At 45.7% G+C, this 18,790-nt stretch overlaps 1 protein-coding gene across 2 annotated transcripts in view; it reads left to right on the top strand.

Moving 5' to 3' along the window:
* LOC116979608 (transient receptor potential cation channel subfamily V member 6-like) overlaps positions 1-18,790 on the top strand; it is an 88,348-nt gene that overhangs the window by 40,426 nt on the left and 29,132 nt on the right. For both annotated transcript variants that reach the window (XM_033031203.1, XM_033031204.1), the window contains 3 exons: positions 2,841-2,963; positions 12,074-12,214; positions 14,810-14,908. In XM_033031203.1, coding sequence (XP_032887094.1) covers positions 2,841-2,963; positions 12,074-12,214; positions 14,810-14,908 — 363 coding nt within the window. The remainder of the gene's footprint in view (positions 1-2,840; positions 2,964-12,073; positions 12,215-14,809; positions 14,909-18,790) is intronic.

The following is an 18,790-nucleotide window of genomic DNA, read 5'->3' as shown; positions in this document are numbered from 1 at the left end:
GGCTACTATAAATTGCTACAAGAGTGTAGGATAGATGTTAGCTGTGTTAGCTGTGAGGAGGATGCTAGGAGACTGCAAGGTGACTTGGATAGGCTGGGTGAGTGGGCAAATGTTTGGCAGATGCAGTATAATGTGGATAAATGTGAGGTTATCCATTTTGGTGGCAAAAACAGGAAAGCAGACTATTATCTAAATGGTGGCCGACTAGGAAAAGGGGAGATGCAGCGAGACCTGGGTGTCATGGTACACCAGTCATTGAAAGTGGGCATGCAGGTGCAGCAGGCAGTGAAGAAAGCGAATGGTATGTTAGCTTTCATAGCAAAAGGATTTGAGTATAGGAGCAGGGAGGTTCTACTGCAGTTGTACAGGGTCTTGGTGAGACCACACCTGGAGTATTGCGTACAGTTTTGGTCTCCAAATCTGAGGAAGGACATTATTGCCATAGAGGGAGTGCAGAGAAGGTTCACCAGACTGATTCCTGGGATGTCAGGACTGTCTTATGAAGAAAGACTGGATAGACTTGGTTTATACTCTCTAGAATTTAGGAGATTGAGAGGGGATCTTATAGAAACTTACAAAATTCTTAAGCGGTTGGACAGGCTAGATGCAGGAAGATTGCTCCCGATGTTGGGGAAGTCCAGGACAAGGGGTCACAGCTTAAGGATAAGGGGGAAATCCTTTAAAACCGAGATGAGAAGAACTTTTTTCACACAGAGAGTGGTGAATCTCTGGAACTCCCTGCCACAGAGGGTAGTCGAGGCCAGTTCATTGGCTATATTTAAGAGGGAGTTAGATGTGGCCCTTGTGGCTAAGGGGATCAGAGGGTATGGAGAGAAGGCAGGTACGGGATACTGAGTTGGATGATCAGCCATGATCATATTGAATGGCGGTGCAGGCTCGAAGGGCCGAATGGCCTACTCCTGCACCTAATTTCTATGTTTCTATGTTTCTATGTGCGGGGTGATTGTTGGTCAGCCATGAGCCGAAGGGCCTGTTTCCACGCTGTATCTGCAAACTAAACTAAACTGAGGATGAAGTTGGTTGGGGGAAGGGAGAAGGAAAAATTGGTTCCCAAAAGACGAGCAGGGTTGCAGGTTAATTGGCCTCCGTAAACTGCCCCTAGTGTGCAGGGAGTGGATGAGAAAGTGAACTAGATCTAGTGTGAATGGGTGATCGATAGTCGGCATGGACTTCAATCAACCAATTCATCGATCAATCGATTAGCCATATGTAGGAAAGCATTTAACAGAACGCACAATAAGCTTGTTGAGGGACAGGTTTGGGAATAGGAATAAATGGATCGGGGGGGGTCAAAATTTGGACAAACCTGACCATGATATAAACTGTGTTTAGTTCTGTTCTCAGTGAGTAGATATTCAAGCAGGATGTCGAGCAAGCATGTTAGGCTTTGTTGACAACACAAGGCTCGGCATTTACCAAACAGTGAGACCAGCTCGAGCAATATATTGGCTGATGGAACTGAATGTGAATAAATGAGTAGTGATATGTTGTGGGCAAATTAAAAAAAAGTGGAATATTAACTAAATGGAATGTGTCAGGAGTGTGGGGAGACAGTTTAGTTTAGAGATACAGCGCCTGTACGTCTTTGGAGTGCGGGAGGAAATCGTAGATCTAGGAGAAAACCCATGCAGGTCATGGGGAGAACGTACAAACTCTGTACAGATAGCACCTGTGGTCAGGATCGAACCAGGGTCTCCGGTGCTGTAAGGCAGGGACTCTACCGCTGTGCCACCATGACCGTGACCACAGAGAGACAGAGGTTCATGTGTATCAATCCTGACAGAAAGGCAGAGATAGAGTGGATGTGGAGAGGATGTTTCCACTGGTGGGAGAGTCCAAGACCAGAGGTCACAGCCTCAGAATTAATCTGTGGAACTCATTGCCACGGAGGGCTGTGGAGGCCAATTCTGTGGATATTTACAAGACAGAGATGGACAAATTCTTGATTAGAACAGTGTCAAAGGTTATGTGGAGAAGACAGGAAAATGGGATTAGGAGGCAGAGATCGGCCGTGATTGAATGGCGGAGTAGACTTGCAGGGCCGAATGGCCGAATTTTACTCTTATAATTGTGGACTTGCAATGCATGTAGCCAAAGTCATAAAGATCAGTAGAGGTGTATGGGGCAACAGAGTTAGTTTTGGATTATTGTGTCAGTGAATGGCTTCTCTCCGTGGTGCAACTCTGCTGCAACTCCGCCTCACAGCGCCAGAGACCTGGGTTCCATCCTGACCTTGGGTGCTGCCCGTGTGGAGTTTGCATGTTTTCTTTGTGAATGCTTGGGTTTCCTCCCGGTGCTCCGGCTTCCTCCCACATCCCAACGACGTGCAGGTTTTTGTCGGTGAAATGCCCTTGAGTGTGTCGTGTGTGTGTGTGTGGTGGGCACGAAAGTCGCTGAAAATAGAATTGGTGGGAGCAGGTGACGGATGGTCAGTGTGGACTAGATGGGCCAAAGGGCCTGTTTCCATGCTGTATCTTTAAAAAGATGACAAAAAAAAAACCTGATGGGTGAAAGACCATGTTAAACCTGAAACTATAATACTGTAAAATCTAAAACAATTGTGCGTGATGTCCAACTTAAATTTCTTATTAATGCGTTCCCACATATTTTACATTGCTGAAGACCCTTGCACATCTGTAACTATTCACAATATAACATAGAATAAGGAGTAAGATAAAGTACATGCTTATGGAGTGCTGATTAGTCATATAAAATGAGTCTTGAATCTCTGCTTTTATTAAGATCGTACAAACTAATTCCTACTGCATGCCAGGATAGATACATACATATGCCTTTTAAAATCTTGCTTTATGTTATAGGTACTGTTGGAGAAACAGTGCTGCATGTTGCAGCATTATATAACAGTAAGGAAGCTGCAATTATTTTGCTCAATGCCTTTCCATTCTTAATGGACGAACCAATTGATTGCGAGATGTATAAGGGTAAGTTACTGTACACTTTAATCAAACCATTACAAGATGCACTCGTCCTCCAGTAAGCCATATTTTAAATGTGTGTATATATTGGTTTTTCATTCATTTCAAATATGCTTTAGCATAAACTTGACTCTGTCCATGCGTTCCACCTATGTCCTGTCTCATAAAGCAACCAATATAGCATATCACCCATGCGTTGTAAGATGTGACATTGAAATCTTGCCTGACAGAGATCTGGGATGAATGTTCACAACATCTAATCAATATCCCTGCAGAAATGTATTGTGCACTTGTCAGTCCTCAGAAGGGCAGATCAATCTTTAATCTTTTTTTTCCCTCTCCCCTGGGTTTTTTATATATCAATATTGGACCTTGTTTTCCCATCAATTACGTTTCTCAGACTGGTATTAATTTGCTTACGGAGAAAGCTTCGATAGAGTGGATGTGGAGAGGATGTTTCCACCTGTGGGAGAGTCTAGGACTAGAGGTCAGAGCCGCAGAATTTAAGGCTGATCTTTTAGAAATGAGGTGAGGAGGAACTTTAGTCAGAGGGTAGTTAATCTGTGGAACTCATTGCCACAGAGGGCTGTGGAGGCCAAGTCAGTGGATATTTTTAAGGCAGAGAGAGACAAATTCTTGATTAGAATGGGTGTCAAGGGTTATGGGGAGAAGGCAGGAAAATGGGATTAGGAGGCAGAGATCAGCCATGATTGAATGGCAGAGTGGACTCGATGGGCCGAATGGCCTAATTGTGAATTTGCGAAAGCTCAATCTCTCCAATTACTAATTATACAGTATATTTTTGTTATTTTGAGTCCATTTCCTTCTCTTCATTCTCCTTGATTAACTATTGACATTTATTATTACTTCCAGCATCTCCGTGACTTTAATCCCATTCATGTGTACCACCTCCGTCACGCAAAACTCTAGTTCCTTCCCCCTTCCTCGATCGCAGCTCACTCGCTACATCGTGGCATTCCGTTCCTCCCTGAGTTTCACTTCAAGCCCATGTGCGGCTCATCGGCTAAACGCTTCTTGCCGTTGATAATGTGGCACGGTGGCGCAGTGGGTAGAGTTGCTGCCTCACAGCGCCAGAGACCCGGGTTCGATCCCGACTACGGGTGCTGTCTGTACGGAGTTTGTACGTTCTCCACGTGACCTGCGTGGGTTTTCTCCGAGATCTTAGGTTTCCTCCCACACTCCAAGGACGTACAGATGTGTAGGTTAATTAGCTTGGTACAATTAACCTATTGCCCCTAGTCTGTCTAGGATAGGGTTGGTGTGTGGGAATTGCAGGTCGGTGGGCCGAAGTGCCTGTTTCTGCGCTGTATCTCTAAACTAAGCTGAAACTGAAACATAGAAAACATAGAAACATAGGTGCAGGAGTAGGCCATTCGGCCCTTTGAGCCAGCACCGCCATTCAAAATGATCATGGATGATCATCTAAAATCAGTACCCCATTCCTGATTTTTCCCCGTATCCCTTGATTCCGTTAACCCTAAGAGCTAAATCTAACTCTCTCTTGAAAAAGGGCAGAGTAGACAGTCGTAGAGTCATGCAGCACAGTATCAGGCCCTTCGGCCCAACTTGTCCATGCTGACCAAGTTATTCTGACCTAAAATGGTCAAATTTGCCCACGTTTGGCCCATATCTCTCTAAACCTTTCCTATCCATGTACCTGTCCAAGTGTCTTTTTAAATATTGAAAGACCGGTCTTTGTGTTCTAAAACTGACTGATTTCCACTTGTAGCGAACGCTACTGCACAGTAAAATGTACAAAAACTATTTCTATCCATCATGATATCCATTGGTTTCCCATCTCTTTATGAATCTCTTCCTCTCCAAACGACACCACACATCCTTCACCCTTGCATCATTATAAAGTCATAGAGTGATACAGTGTGGAAACAGACCCTTCGGCCCAACTCGCCCACACCGACCAACAATGTCCCAGCTACACTAGTCCCACCTGCCTGCTCTTGGTCCATAATCCTCCAAACCTGTCCTATCCATGTACCTGTCTAATTGTTTCTTAAACGTTGGGATAGTCCCAGCCTCAGCTACCTACTCTGGCAGCTTGTTCCATACACCTACCACCCTCTGTGTGAAAAAGTTACCCCTCGGATTCCAATTAAACCTTTTCCCCTTCACCTTAAACCTATGTCCTCTGGTCCTCGATTCCCCTACTCTGGGCATAATTTGTTCAATTATGTGCTGACATGTGGTGGGTGTATGGAACGAGCTGCTGGGGGAGATAGTGGGCAATGTTTAAGAAACATTTGGCCAGGTACATGGATAGGACAGGTTTAGAGGGATGTGAGCCAAATGCAGACAGGTGGGGCTAGCGTAAATGGGACATGTTGGTCGGCATGGACAAGTTGGGCTGAAGGGCCTGTTTTATGACTATGACTCAAACTTCATTGCACAGTCAGTAATTCTCCCAGAAACTCCTTCTCAGCCAGGCTTCATCCACCCCACATTCAAGACGTTCTCCAGAGACTGTTCCTAACTGTTGCTTAAACCCTTCTTTTACAGCCTGAAACCCTCCAGTAGGTTGGCATATTCTGTTGTACAAAAGTTGCTCTGGTTACGGAAACATATGCTAGAACTTGAGGTGAAGCATTTTCCAAAATCATTTTCAAGTGTTCCCCAATTCAGTGAGTTAGCAGAATAAATTCTCCTAATCTCCAGACATTAATAGGGTTAAAGCATCCCTAATGTCCAAGAGCATCACTTTAAACTCCATGGGAACCATCCTTGTCCCATTTCTGATGGAGATGCTAAATCTGACCTTTCTGTCCTGGGCCTCCTCCATGGCCAGAGTGAGGCCCACTGTAAATTGGAGGAGCAGCACCTCATATTTCACATGGGCAGTTTACACCCCGTATGAACATTGACTTCTCCAATTTCAGGTAGTCCCTGCTTTCTCCTCCCCTTCCCAGCTCTACCTCAGCCCGCTGTCTCCACCCCTTCCTTTCTTCTTCCCGCCCCCCCACCACCCTCACATCAGTCTGAAGAAGGGTTTCGACCCAAAACGTTGCCTATTTCCTTCGATCCATAGATGCTGCCTCACCCGCTGAGTTTCTCCAGCATTTTTGTCTACCTTTGATTTTCCAGCATCTGCAGTTCCTTCTTAAACATTAAGTATTAAATAAGAGTAACTTTTACATTTCAATGTTCCGTCTCGAGGCATATAACAAAACACTCTCGAATTTGAACAATCTCTGGAATATTGAGGAAGACAAATGATGAGCGTTTGTCGGCACTAGGCCTGTACTCGCTGGAGTTTAGAAGGATGAGAGGGTACATCATTGAAACATACCGAATGGTTAAAGGCTTGGATAGAGTGGATGTGGAGAGGATGTTTCCACTAGTGGGAGAGTCTAGCACCAGAGGTCACAGCCTCAGAATAAAGGACATATCTTCATAAAGGAGATGAGGAGGGATTTCTTTAGTCAGAGGGTGGTGAACCTGTGGAATTCTTTGCCACATAAGGCTGTGGATGCCAAGTCAATGGATATTTTAAAGGCAGAGATTGACAGATTCTTGATTAGTACAGGTATCAGGGATTATGGGGAGAAGGCAGGAGAATGGTGTTGAGAGGAAGAGATGGATCAGCCATGGTGGAGTAGATTTATTGGGCCGAATGGCCATAATTCTGCTCCTTGAACGTATGAACTTATGAACAATGTGGAGTGTAAAAGCTGAGAGAGTGGGGAAACTTGTATTCCATTAAGTTGAGCTCAATCTTCCAGAACAGTTATAGGAAGGATGTCAACAAAATAGAGAGAGTACAGAGGAGATTTACTAGAATGTTGCCTGGGTTTCAGCAACTAAGTTACAGAGAAAGGTTGAATAAGTTAAGTCTTTATTCTCTGGAGCGCAGAAGGTTAAGGGGGGACTTGATAAAGGTCTTTAAAATGATGAGAGGGATAGACAGAGTTGACGTGGACAAGCCTTTCCCATTGAGAGTAGGGAAGATTCAAACAAGAGGACATGACTTCTGAATTAAGGGACAGAAGTTTAGGGGTAACATGAGGGGGAACTTCTTTACTCAGAGAGTGGTAGCTGTGTGGAATGAGCTTCCAGTGGAAGTGGTGGAGGCAGGTTCAATTTTATCATTTAAAAATAAATTGGATAGGTATATGGATGGGAAAGGAATGGAAGGTTATGGTCTGAGTGCAGGTAGATGGGACTAGGGGATAATAATTGTTCGGCACGGACTTGTAGGGCCGAGATGGCCTGTTTCCGTGCTGTAATTGTTATATGGTTATATGGTTATATGGTTAACAGTGAAAGAACTGCATGGCATTACCATCCACGTATGTATCAGAAACTGAATACAGTGGACATGTGATGTTGTGTCTGGTGATTGTACATGAGCAACAAAGAGGGTGGCACGGTGTCGCAGCGGTAGAGTTGCGGCGTCATAGCGCCAGAGACCTGGACCATGGTTGCTGTCTGTATGGAGTTTGTACGTTCTCCTCGTGAGTTTTCTCTGGGATCTCCGGTTTCCTCCCGCACTCCATAGATGTGCAGGTTTGTAGGCTTGTTGGCTTTGGTAAAATTGTAAATTGTCCCTCGTGTGTGTAGGATAGTGTTGACGTGAGGTGGTCACTTGTCAGCGCTGACTCGATGGGCCGAAGTACCTGTTTCCGCGCTGTTTCCCCAAACTAAACTAAATCACCAATCTCCATAAGTTTACCATAGTAATGCCCCAATAAATTGATAATTAGTCTTAATTTCATTATTTCTTCCTCTTCCACCATCTTCTGACCTCCTTTGGGATTGAGTTTGATTCCATTCTTGGGGTTTACAGGTGCAGATGAGTATGATGTAGGACATGTCGACTTGGCCGTAAGTGGACCTGTAGATGCCTGATTAGTTGGGCAGTAGGCAGTCTGCTTGTTTCACCATTTACCCTTGTTTTAATCCTGTGTGCTCTGATGCGTGGACTTCAGGTGGAATTCATTGCCACAGGCGGCTGTGGAGGCCAAGTCAATGGATATTTTCAGTTTAGTATATTCAGTTTACTGTCACGTGTACCGAGGTACAGTGAAAAGCTTTTGTTGCGTGCTATCCAGTCAGCGGAAAGACAATACATGTTTACAAACGAGCCATTTACAGTGTATAGATACATGATAAAGGAATAATGTTTATTGTAGGGTAAAGCTAGTAAATGTCCGGTCAAGGATAGTCCGAGGGTCACCAAGAGGTAGATAGTGGTTCAGCACTGCTCTCTTGTTGTGGTTGGATAATTTAGTTGTCTGATAACAGCTAGGAAAAAACTCTCCCTGAATCTGGAGGTGTGCGTTTTCACACTTCTATACCTTTTGCCCGGTGGGAGAGGGGAGAAGAGGGAGTGGCCAGGGTGCGACTCGTCCTTGATTACGCTGCTGGCCTTGCCGAGGCAGCGGGAGGTGTAAATGGAGTCAGTGGAATGGAGGTTGGTTTGTGTGATGCGTCCACAATTCGTTGCAATTTCTCACGGTCTTGGATGGAGCGGTTCCAGAACCAAGCTGTGCTGCATCCCAATAAAATGTTTTCTGTGGTGCATCTGTAGAAGTTGGTGAGAGTTGTAGGGGAAATGCCGAACTTGTGAAGCCTTCTAAGAAAGTCGAGGCGTTGGTGTGCCTTCTTGGTCGTTGCTTCAATGTGGGTGGTCCAGGAGAAGTTGTTGGTGATATTGACTCCTAGTTATCTGAAGTTTTCAACCATCTCTACTTGGGCTCCGTCAATGCAGACTGGAGTATGTACATTGATGTCCATCACTACCTCCTTTGTCTTGCTGACATTGAGAGAAAGATTGTTGTCTCGACACCAGGACACGAGGTTCTCCATCTCCTTCCTGTACTCCGTCTCATCGCTGCTTGATATCTGGCCCGCAATGGTGGTGTCGTCGGCGAATTTGAAAACGGAATTACATTTGTACAAGGCTGCACAGTGGTGGGTGTACAAGGAGTAAAGAAGGGGGCTGAGAACGCAGCCTTGTTGAGGATTATCGTGGAGGATAATTCGTCCCCTATCCTCACTGATTGGGATCTGTTGGTCAGGGAGTCGAGGATCCAGTGGCAGAGATGAGTGCTGACACCAAGTCCCTCGAGTCTGGATTGCATCAGAGCCGAATCGTCACCTATTTCATTTCTCCAGAGATGCTGCCTGACCCGCTGAGTTACTCCAGCACTTTGTGTCTATCATCGGTTCAAACCAGCATCTGCACTTCCTTCCTGCACTTCCTTCCGTCAGAGATGGCAGGGGCTGAACAGTGCAAGTCCCAAGAGACGAGGTGGTGATTTTGTGACTCAAGTTCATAAGGGATAGGAGTAGAATTAAGGCCATTCAGCCCATCAAGTTTACTCCACCATTCAATCATGGCGGATCTATCTCTCCCTCCTAAATCCATTCACTTACCTTCTTCCCATAACCTCTGACACCCGCACTAATCAGGAACCCTCTCCTCCAGCTTTGCCAGTGAAGCCCACTGCTCCCAAGGCCTTGTTTTGAAGTTGCGTTGTGACCACTTCAGCTCTTTCTGTTGGTGATGGGTGGCGCGAAGACTGGTCAGGATGGTTCCTTGAGGGATGGCATCAAGGACAATCGAGTCGAGGACGAGGTTTTGTTGAGGAGCTCTGTAAAGTGTTGCTGCTAGCAATTGCTAACGACCTCTCAGCAAGTTGTTCTTTGTTCATAGCCTTCGGTTGGGTGGGAACCTGTGTATTTGGACATTGGTGCATTTGGCAGTGATGAAGAAACCATATACGCCGTGGTTACCAGCACGAAGCTTGCTGTCTTGAGCTCGTTCCACTTAGAGTTTGTCCTTAAGGAGATTGTCTTTTTTTGCTGTTGGCCATCAAGTGCCGGTAGAACATTTTCGCCTTTCTTGAGATACAGTGGAGTTTCCTGAATTTCTCGATTCTCGACCCGAAAAGTTGCTCATTCCTTCCTCCAGAGATGTTGCCTGTCCCGCTGGGTTTCTCCAGCATTTTGTGCCTATCTTCCTGAATGTTCCCGATGTTGGGGGAGTCCAGAACCAGGGGCCACAATTTTAGATTAAGCGGTAAGCCATTTAGAATGGAGACGAGGAAACACTTTTTCACACAGAGAGTTGTGAGTCTGTGGAATTCTCTGCCTCAGAGGGCGGTGGAGGCCGGTTCTCTGGATACTTTCAAGAGAGAGCTTGATGGGGCATTTAAAGATAGCGGAGTCAGGGGATATGGGGAGAAGGCAGGATCGGGGTACTGATTGTGGATGATCAGCCATGATCACATTGAATGGCGGTGCTGGCTCGAAGGGCTGAATGGCTTACTCCTGCACCTATTGTCTATTGTCTATTGTCTATTGAATTCCCTGATCGTTCCCGTGAAGCGAACCCTGGAGTTTTCTGGTAGCGAAGCCAAGAATCTCTTCACAGATGCGTGTTACCCATTGTGGACTTCAGAGTAATCCAGCTGCTATAAACACTCCTATAGCTGGGAGTTGTTAGGTTGCATTGAGATGTGTCTGAGGACAGCTATCTTCATGGAGTCCCATTGAGAAGATCAACGTGTTTTTTTGGTTAGTAAGTGCATGATGATTTAATCCATGTCTTTGAGCTTATTTCTTCGTATCTGGATTTTATTTTTCCTTGACTAACCTTTATTGAGCATAATACAAAATATATATGCAAAACAGGAACAGTGCAAGAACCCTCTCGACAATCTCGGAGTTTATACGTTCATAAGTATTATGTGGTAATGTTCACAAGTTATCCTTATACCAAGCTCCCTTGCTATTCACGTGGCCCCCCCAGGGTGATAGCTCTTCCCTTGTTTGAGGGGCGTCTCCACCACACTCTGTCCCCCCAAGGTGCAGCCGCAGAAGAACCCTAGTCTGTGGTCCTCCCCCACAGAGCCTTGGCGTTGGCTGCACCGAGCTTCAGTGCGTCCCTCAGCACCTACTCCTGCTGTCAAGAGCGGACCAGCCGGCAACATTCCCCGACGGACATCTCGCTCTGCTGGGAGGCCAACAAGTTTCAGTTCAGTTCAGTTTATTGTCACGTGTACCGAGGTACAGTGACAATCTTTTGTTCAGACCAAAGAGCGTCTTTCACCGAGTTGATGACCTTCCAGCAGCACTTGATGTCCGTATCCGAAAGTGTCCCTGGGATCAATCCATAGATCAGAGAATTATCTGTTACCGAGTTGCTCAGGATAAACAATGACAAGGACTCCAAATGATAATGAAGGTGCGGTAATGAAACTCACTTTGAAGTTTCACAGTAATCATTCGCTTCTCTTTCTCTCCTCTTTGCTCCCCTTTTTGGCAAATATCTTAACAGAGTTTAGACGATTCTTTGCATCTTGATAGACCTCTCCATCGCATGTATTACAACCATCCAATCTTATTGTTTTTAACGTATTTTGGGATACTTTCTCAAGTCTGTTTTAAATGCACTTTTTCTTAACGATCTGCAAGCCTTTGTTTGTTACAGTGAATTGCTATTCTTACATGGTAGCGCCATTTTATAGATTTCTATAGAATCCATTCAATCCTGACTGCGTAGTTTGTACGTTCACCCCGTGACCTGCGTGGGTTTTCTCCGAGATCATCGGTTTTCTCCCACACTCCAAAGACGTACAGGTTTGTAGGTTAATTGGCTTGGCGTAAATGTAAAATTGTCCCTAGTGCGTGTGGGATAGCGGTAGTGTGCGGGGATCGCTGGACGGCGTGGATTCGGTGGGCCAAAGGGCCTGTTTCCGCGCTGCATCCCTAAACTAAACTAAATTTCCGTGGAGAAACGCTTTCATTCCTTTTTGTGCTTATTTTTGTATCGTTGATTCAAGAAGCGAGAATTGCTAATTAAGTAAATAGAAGAATGACTTCTGCTTATGATTTGTTTAAGAAGGAACTGTAGATGCTGGAAAAATCGAAGGTAGATAAAAATGCTGGAGAACCTCAGCGGGAGCGGCAGCATCTATGGAGCGAAGGAATAGGTGACTCAACCCGAAACGACACCTATTCCTTCGCTCCATAGATGCTGCCTCACCCGCTGAGTTACTCCAGCATTTTTATCTACCTTCTGCTTATGACTTGTTGTGTTTTAACTTACCGTAATTGAATAGTTGCTGTACCTTCAGGTGAAACAACATTGCACATTGCGGTGGTGAATCAGAACGTGGACCTTATTAAAGAATTACTGGCACTAAACGCAGATATTAAAAATTCTCGTGCCGTGGGGACGTTTTTCACGCCAGGAAAGGACTGTCGATGTTATTATGGTATGGTAAGGCGTTTAAAGTTATATACTTGCAATAAAACAATGTTTGTGGTAGTTTCATATTTTATCGCCATTTTTAATTGACGTTGCAATAGAACAAATTAATATTTTATTGTCATGTGTGACGTGTCACAGTGATATTCTTCATTTGTGCATACCCAAGGCATGCAAAGAGTGGCCACCTAAAGGGCGGCGACAACGTTACAAATGACCCCACGCCGGGTCCACCTTTGTTCTCCCCCCCCCCCACCACCCCCTCCTCATCCTCTTCCCTCACGATGGTTACCCCACACTGGGGTTTCCTTTCTTCTTCCCCCCCTCCACCCGCCCCCCTCACGGGGTCCCCCTTTGTTCTTCCCCAAGAGCATGAATGTGATAACAATTGACATTGGGTGATGTATCAAAGAACTACCCATTCCCTTTCACCCCGTTACAGCATTCCACATTCACATGCCTTGAAGGAATATTGTAATGCTGACTAACTTTCTCAATTCAGTATCTGAGCCGATTTGCATGGCCTGAGATTTTTATTGAAGGGTGGTACATTGATACGGCGGTCGAGTTGCAGCCTCACAGCGCCAGAGACCCGGGTTCGACCCTGACGATTGATGCTGTCTGTACGGAGTTTGCACGTTCTCCCTGTGACCGCGTGGGTTTTCTCCGGGTGCTCCGGTTTCCCCCACACTCCAAAGACATACAGGCTTGTAGGTTAATTGTCTTTGGTTAAAAATTGTAAATTGTCCCTAGTGTGTAGGATAGTGCTAGCCAATGGGGTAATCGCTGGTTGGCACGGACTTGGTGGGCAGAAGGGCTTGTTTCCGCACTGTATCTCTAAAGTGTAGTTGCAACTGACCCATTTTTTAACTTGTATTTTGGAAACTTCCTCAAGTCTGTTATAAATTTTTTTGAGTTATTTTCAAACATCAAGATTAATCAAATACTAAGTTTAAGCAGCTAAATAAGTATTATATTACATTTCAGACTGGTGGCAGCATGATGCTTGCAACTGTGATAGCCTGCATATTAACAGAACATTTACTGTAGTAAGCACCTTGCATAGTAATGCCGATTTTCTACCGACTCTGCAGAAATCGCAAAATACTTTCCATCTACAAATAATTCCTTTTAATTTCAACCACTTCGCTTTCCATGTGAGTGCCTGCATTCAAATGAGCAGAAATCTTAAGCAGAGGTGGCTTCTGAGATACAGCAGGCATTCACTACATGCTGTGGCAACAAGCAACTGCAGATGTTGGTTTACACACACGTGCTGGAGTAACTCAGCGGGTCAGGCAGCATCACTGGAGGACGTAGATAGGTTCTTCTCAAGTCTGAAGATGGGTCCCGACCTGAAATGTTACCTAGTTTTGCTTCTTGTCACATGTATCATCGAGGTGCAATGAAAAGCTTTTGTTGCGGGCTATCCAGTCAGCGGAAATGCCAGGCATGATTACAATCGAGCCATCCACAGTGTGCAGATACATGAGAAAGGGAATAACGTTTAGTGCAAGATAAAGTCCAATTAAAGATAGTCCAAGGGTCTCCAATGAGGTAGACAGTAGCTCAGAACCTCTCTCTAGTTGTGGTAGGATGGTTCAATTGCATGATAACAGCTGGGAAGAAACTGTTCCTGAATCTGGAGGTGTGCGTTTTCACACACCTATACCCCTTGCCCGATGGGAGAGGGGAGAAGAAGGAGTGAATGGTGTGAGACTTGTGATTATGTTGATGGCCTTCCCGAGGCAGCGTGAAGTGTAGATGGAGTCAATGGAAGGGAGGTTGGTTTGTGCGATGGTCTGGGCTGCGTCCACAGCTCTCCGCAATCCATCTCAGAATAGACAGAGAATCACAAATCTCCACCTACCCATGTCCTCCAGAGAGGCTGCCCGACCCGCTGAGCTACTCCAGCACCGTGTGTCCTTTCACAGCGGGTTGTTTTTGCTGAACATAATCATCTCCTACCACCGTTCCTTCCGAGATCGGAAGGAATGGAGGCCACATTTGTAGTGCAAACAAAAATGCGTTTATTTAAACACAGTGAACAGGTTATTCATCTGGATTAAGAACAGATCACACCACACTGTGTGTATAGTGCGGAACAGTCCTTGGGGGGGGGGGGGGGGGGGGGGGGGTGGGGTCCTCAAAACTGGTTGCAACTAACCAGCAACTGGAGGCACATATTTATGTGGCTTTGTTTTGTCCATCGATGCAACTCCATCTTGCCCGAGGTTAGCAGGATACTGTGAACAGCAGACGTTCCCATGCACGATTAAAATGAGAGTTGCAATTTGCAGTGAGCTTCTGTGAAGAAAATGCGAACATTTTCTCTGGATACTTTCAAGAGAGAGCTTGATAGGGCTCTTAAAGATAGCGGAGTCAGGGGATATGGGGAGAGGGCAGGGACGGGGTACTGATTGTGGATGATCGGCCATGATCACATTGAATGGCTCGAAGGGCCGAATGGCCTACTCCTGCAACTTTTTTCTATTGTCTATTTCAGCTATTTTTATCCAGAAGTGAATGTTTAAAAACCATTGCTGCTTTGGAAACAAAAAAAAACATGGTAATTCATTTTTCTTTTTTTTTTGCATGTTAGGAGAATATGTTTTATCATTTGCAGCCTGCATAGGAAACGAACAGATAGTTAAAATGATTGTGGCACATGGAGCACCTTTAAATGCACAAGATAAACAAGGTACGATCTATGTTATATATCATTTAATTTAACCTTGTGTTTAGATTGTTCTCTTATTTTGTGGCATACATTATTTCAGTATCCTAAACACATCTAGGAATGCAGGTGCATGGTTCCTCGAAGGTCGTGTCTCAGGTAGATAAGTTGTTCAAAAAGGCTTTTGGCTCTTTGGCCTTCATCAGTCAGAGTATTGAGTATAGAAGTCGGAAGGTCACGTTGCTGTTGTACAAGACGTTGGTGAGACCACATTTGGAATATTGTGTTGAGTTCTGGGCACCATGTTATAGGAAAGATATGGTCAAGCAAGAAAGGGTTCAGAAAAGATTTACGAGGATGTTGCCAGGACTAGAGGGTGTGAGCTATAGGGAGAGGTTGAGTAGGCTGGGTCTCTATTCCATGGAGCGCAGGAGGATGAGGGGTGATCTTATAGAGGTGTATAAAATCATGAAAGGAATATATTGGGTAGATGCACAGAATCTCTTGCCCAGAGTAGGGGAATCGAGGACCAGGGGACATAGGTTCAAGGTGAAGGGGAAATATTTGATAGAAATCTGAGGGGTAACGTTTCCACACAAAAGGTGGTGGGTGAATGGAACAAGCTGCCAGAGGAGGTAGTTGAGGCTGGGACTATGCCATTGTTTAAGAAACAGTTAGACAGGTACATGGATAAGACAGGTCTGGAGGGATATGGACCAAGCGCAGGCAAGTGGGACTAGTGTAGCTGGGACATTGTGTCACACTTTGACTCTGACTCTTTAACAGTGATTAGTTATTCAATTAATTGATTGATTGAAAAATGCAGCATGGAAAAAAGGCCCTTCGGCCCACCAAGTCCACACTGACCATTGATCAAACCTTTTCACCAGGAGTCGGCAACTTACGGCCCCCGGGCCGAATGCAGCCCGTAACCCGAAATCATCCGGCCCGCAGGTGGGTTTTTTTTCCCGTAATCATCCGGCCCGCCGAGCGTGGAACACTGGCTGTACCGCATCCTGCGCAAAGCCGCCGGCACGGCCGCGCACCTCCCGTGAACACGTTTAAGAAAGAACTGCAGATGCTGGAAAAATCGAAGGTAGACAAAAATGCTGGAGAAACTCAGCGGGTGAGACGTGCAAGGATTGCATGAGGCTACCTCACCCGCTGAGTTTCTCCAGCATTCTTGTCTACCTTCTGTGAACACGTGATTTGATGCCTGCCATCTTGGGCGGGACAGGGGCGGGATTCATGTGTACACGTGATAGATGTGGCCTGCCATCCGCTCACAGACATGCGTCCCGGCCCCTATGCAGAACAAGGTTGCCCACCCATGCGTTACACCGATTTCATGTTATCACACTTTCACATCCATTTCCCTGCACATTTGGAACAATTCTGCCGTGGCTAATTCACCGATATCCCCGCACATTTCTGACTGAAACTGGAGCACGCAAAGGGCACCTACGTGGTCACAGGGAGAACTTGCAAACCCTACACAGACAGCACCCGAGGTTGGGATTGAACCTGGCTCTCTGGCGCTGTGCGGCAGCGGCTCTACCTGCTGTGCCACTCTGCTGCAGAATGCAAATAATCTTCATTTTACATTTTCAGTTCAAAGTAATACTCAGCCCTCGTCGCTCAAGAATAATTGATTCAATGAAGTTCGACACAAAGTGCGGGAGTGACTCAGTGGGTCAGGCAGCATCTCCAGAGAAAAGGAAGAGGTGACGTTTGGGCTCGGAACCCTTCTTCAGACTGAGCTGAGTTACTCCAGCACTTTGCATCTATCTTCGGTGTAAACCAGCATCTGCAGTTCCTCCCTGCACATTTTGTCTGCTCCACTGCAAACTCCAGTCTGAAGAAAGGTTCTGTCGGAAAAAAAATCACCTGTTCCTTCTCTCCAGAGATGCTGCCTGACCCGTTGAGTTTCTCCAGCACTTTGTGTCGATCTTCGGTATAAGCTAGCATCTGCAGTTCCTTCCAACACATAGGTTCAAGGTGAAGGGAGAAAAGATTTAATAGGGATCTGAGGGGTAACATTTTCACACAAAGGGTGGTGGGTGTATGGAACAAGCTGCCGGAGGATGTAGTTGAGGCAGGGACTATCCAAACGTTTAAGAAACAGTTAAACAGGTACATGGATAAGACGGGTTTGGAGGGATATGGACCAAATGCGGGCAGGTGGGACTAGTGTAGCTGGGGCATGTTGGCTGGTGTGGGCAAGTTGGGCCGAAGGGCCTGTTTCCGCACTGTATCACTCCATGACTCTATGACTCTAAATGATTAAATGAATTGGTTTTGAGGACAAAAATGCACATGAAGTAGGATGTCTTGACCCACCAGCGGGTCAGAGCCACCAGACATGGAGTTATAGTAAGACATGGTTGGCAGTGAGTAGACCTAGGAGTCTTCAACATTGACTCCAGAGTCCATAAGGCCTCATGACACAGCTTATAGAGAGGTGTTTAGACAGGCACATTGATATAGAGTCATAGAGTGAAACAGTGTGGAAACAGGCCCTTCAGCCCAACTTTCCCACACCGGCCAACAATGTCCCAGCTACACTAGTCCCACCTGCCTGCATTTGGTCCATATCCCTCCAGACCTGTCCTATCTATGTACCTGTCTAACTGTTTCTTAAACGTTGGGATAGTCCCAGCCTCAACTACCTCCTCTGGCGAGTAGTACCAGGATATGTAGAGAATGGAGGGATATGGATAACATCCAGGCAGGTGGGGTGAAGAGTTTATTTCATAAACATGAAGAGTTTATTTCAGCCTGGTATCATGTACAGCATGGAGCTTATGGGCTGAAGGGCCTGCTCCTGTGCTGTATTGTTCAATGTTCAGTGATAGTATGAAGAATAAGATGGGTATGTGCCACTGAGAAATATTAGACATCTAAAAGTAGAGATCGCAGGCTTGTCCACCAGGTGAATCGCCTGTTCACTAAAGTGGCAATGTCGCCAGGAATAATGGCTAACTGTGTAAGAAGGTACTGCTGACGCTGGTTTAAACCGAAGATGGACACAAAATGCTGGAGTAACTCAGCAGGATAGGCAGCATCTCTGGATTGAAGGAATGGGTGATGTTTTAACCCGAAACATCACCCATTCCTTCTCTCTAGAGATGCTGCCTGTCCCGCTGAGTTACTCCAGCATTTAGTGTCTACCTTCAATGGCCAACTGTATCTACCTTGTGGACTGGAGAGTAGTATAGGTATAGGTAAGAATTTCATTGTTCCAATAGACAATAGACAATAGGTGCAGGAGTAGGCCATTCGGCCCTACGGGCCAGCACCGCCATTCACTGTGATCATGGCTGATCATCCCCAATCAGTACCCCGTTCCTGCCTTTTCCCCATATCTCCTGACTTCGCTATCTTTAAGAGCTCTATCTAATTCTCCCTTGAAAGCATCCTTCATCCTTCTAAACTCTAGAGTGTACAAGCCCAGCCGCTCCATTCTCTCGGCATATGACAGTCCCGCAATCCCGGGAATTAACCTTGTAAACCTACGCGGCACTCCCTCAATAGCAAGAATGTCCTTCCTCAAATTGAAATGAATGGAAACTGCGCTCTCTGTTGAAGTTTCCTCAAAGCATTCTCAATGGGTTGGAGCTATTCAGATTGCGTTTGATTGAAATGTCATTCATAAATTTTGAATTGATGATGCATTCATAAACTCATGGCTTTGTAATAAATTCATAAATTCCAACTTTGTATTAAAATTCTGACTTTGTAATATAGGAAACTAAACAGCCACCTGAAATTGGCTAAACCGGCAATCACAAGGTGTCACAAGGATTTGGAGTGTAACTTAAGGCATCGCGCAGTGGAACAGAACTATATGAGTGCTCTTTGAGAAAGACTTGACACATGTTGGGGGAGTCCCGGACCAGGGGTCAC

Source organism: Amblyraja radiata, chromosome 13 (assembly GCF_010909765.2).
Source record: "Amblyraja radiata isolate CabotCenter1 chromosome 13, sAmbRad1.1.pri, whole genome shotgun sequence".
Classification (NCBI taxonomy): Eukaryota; Metazoa; Chordata; class Chondrichthyes; order Rajiformes; family Rajidae; genus Amblyraja; species Amblyraja radiata.
This window is presented reverse-complemented; position numbering and strand designations above follow the sequence as displayed.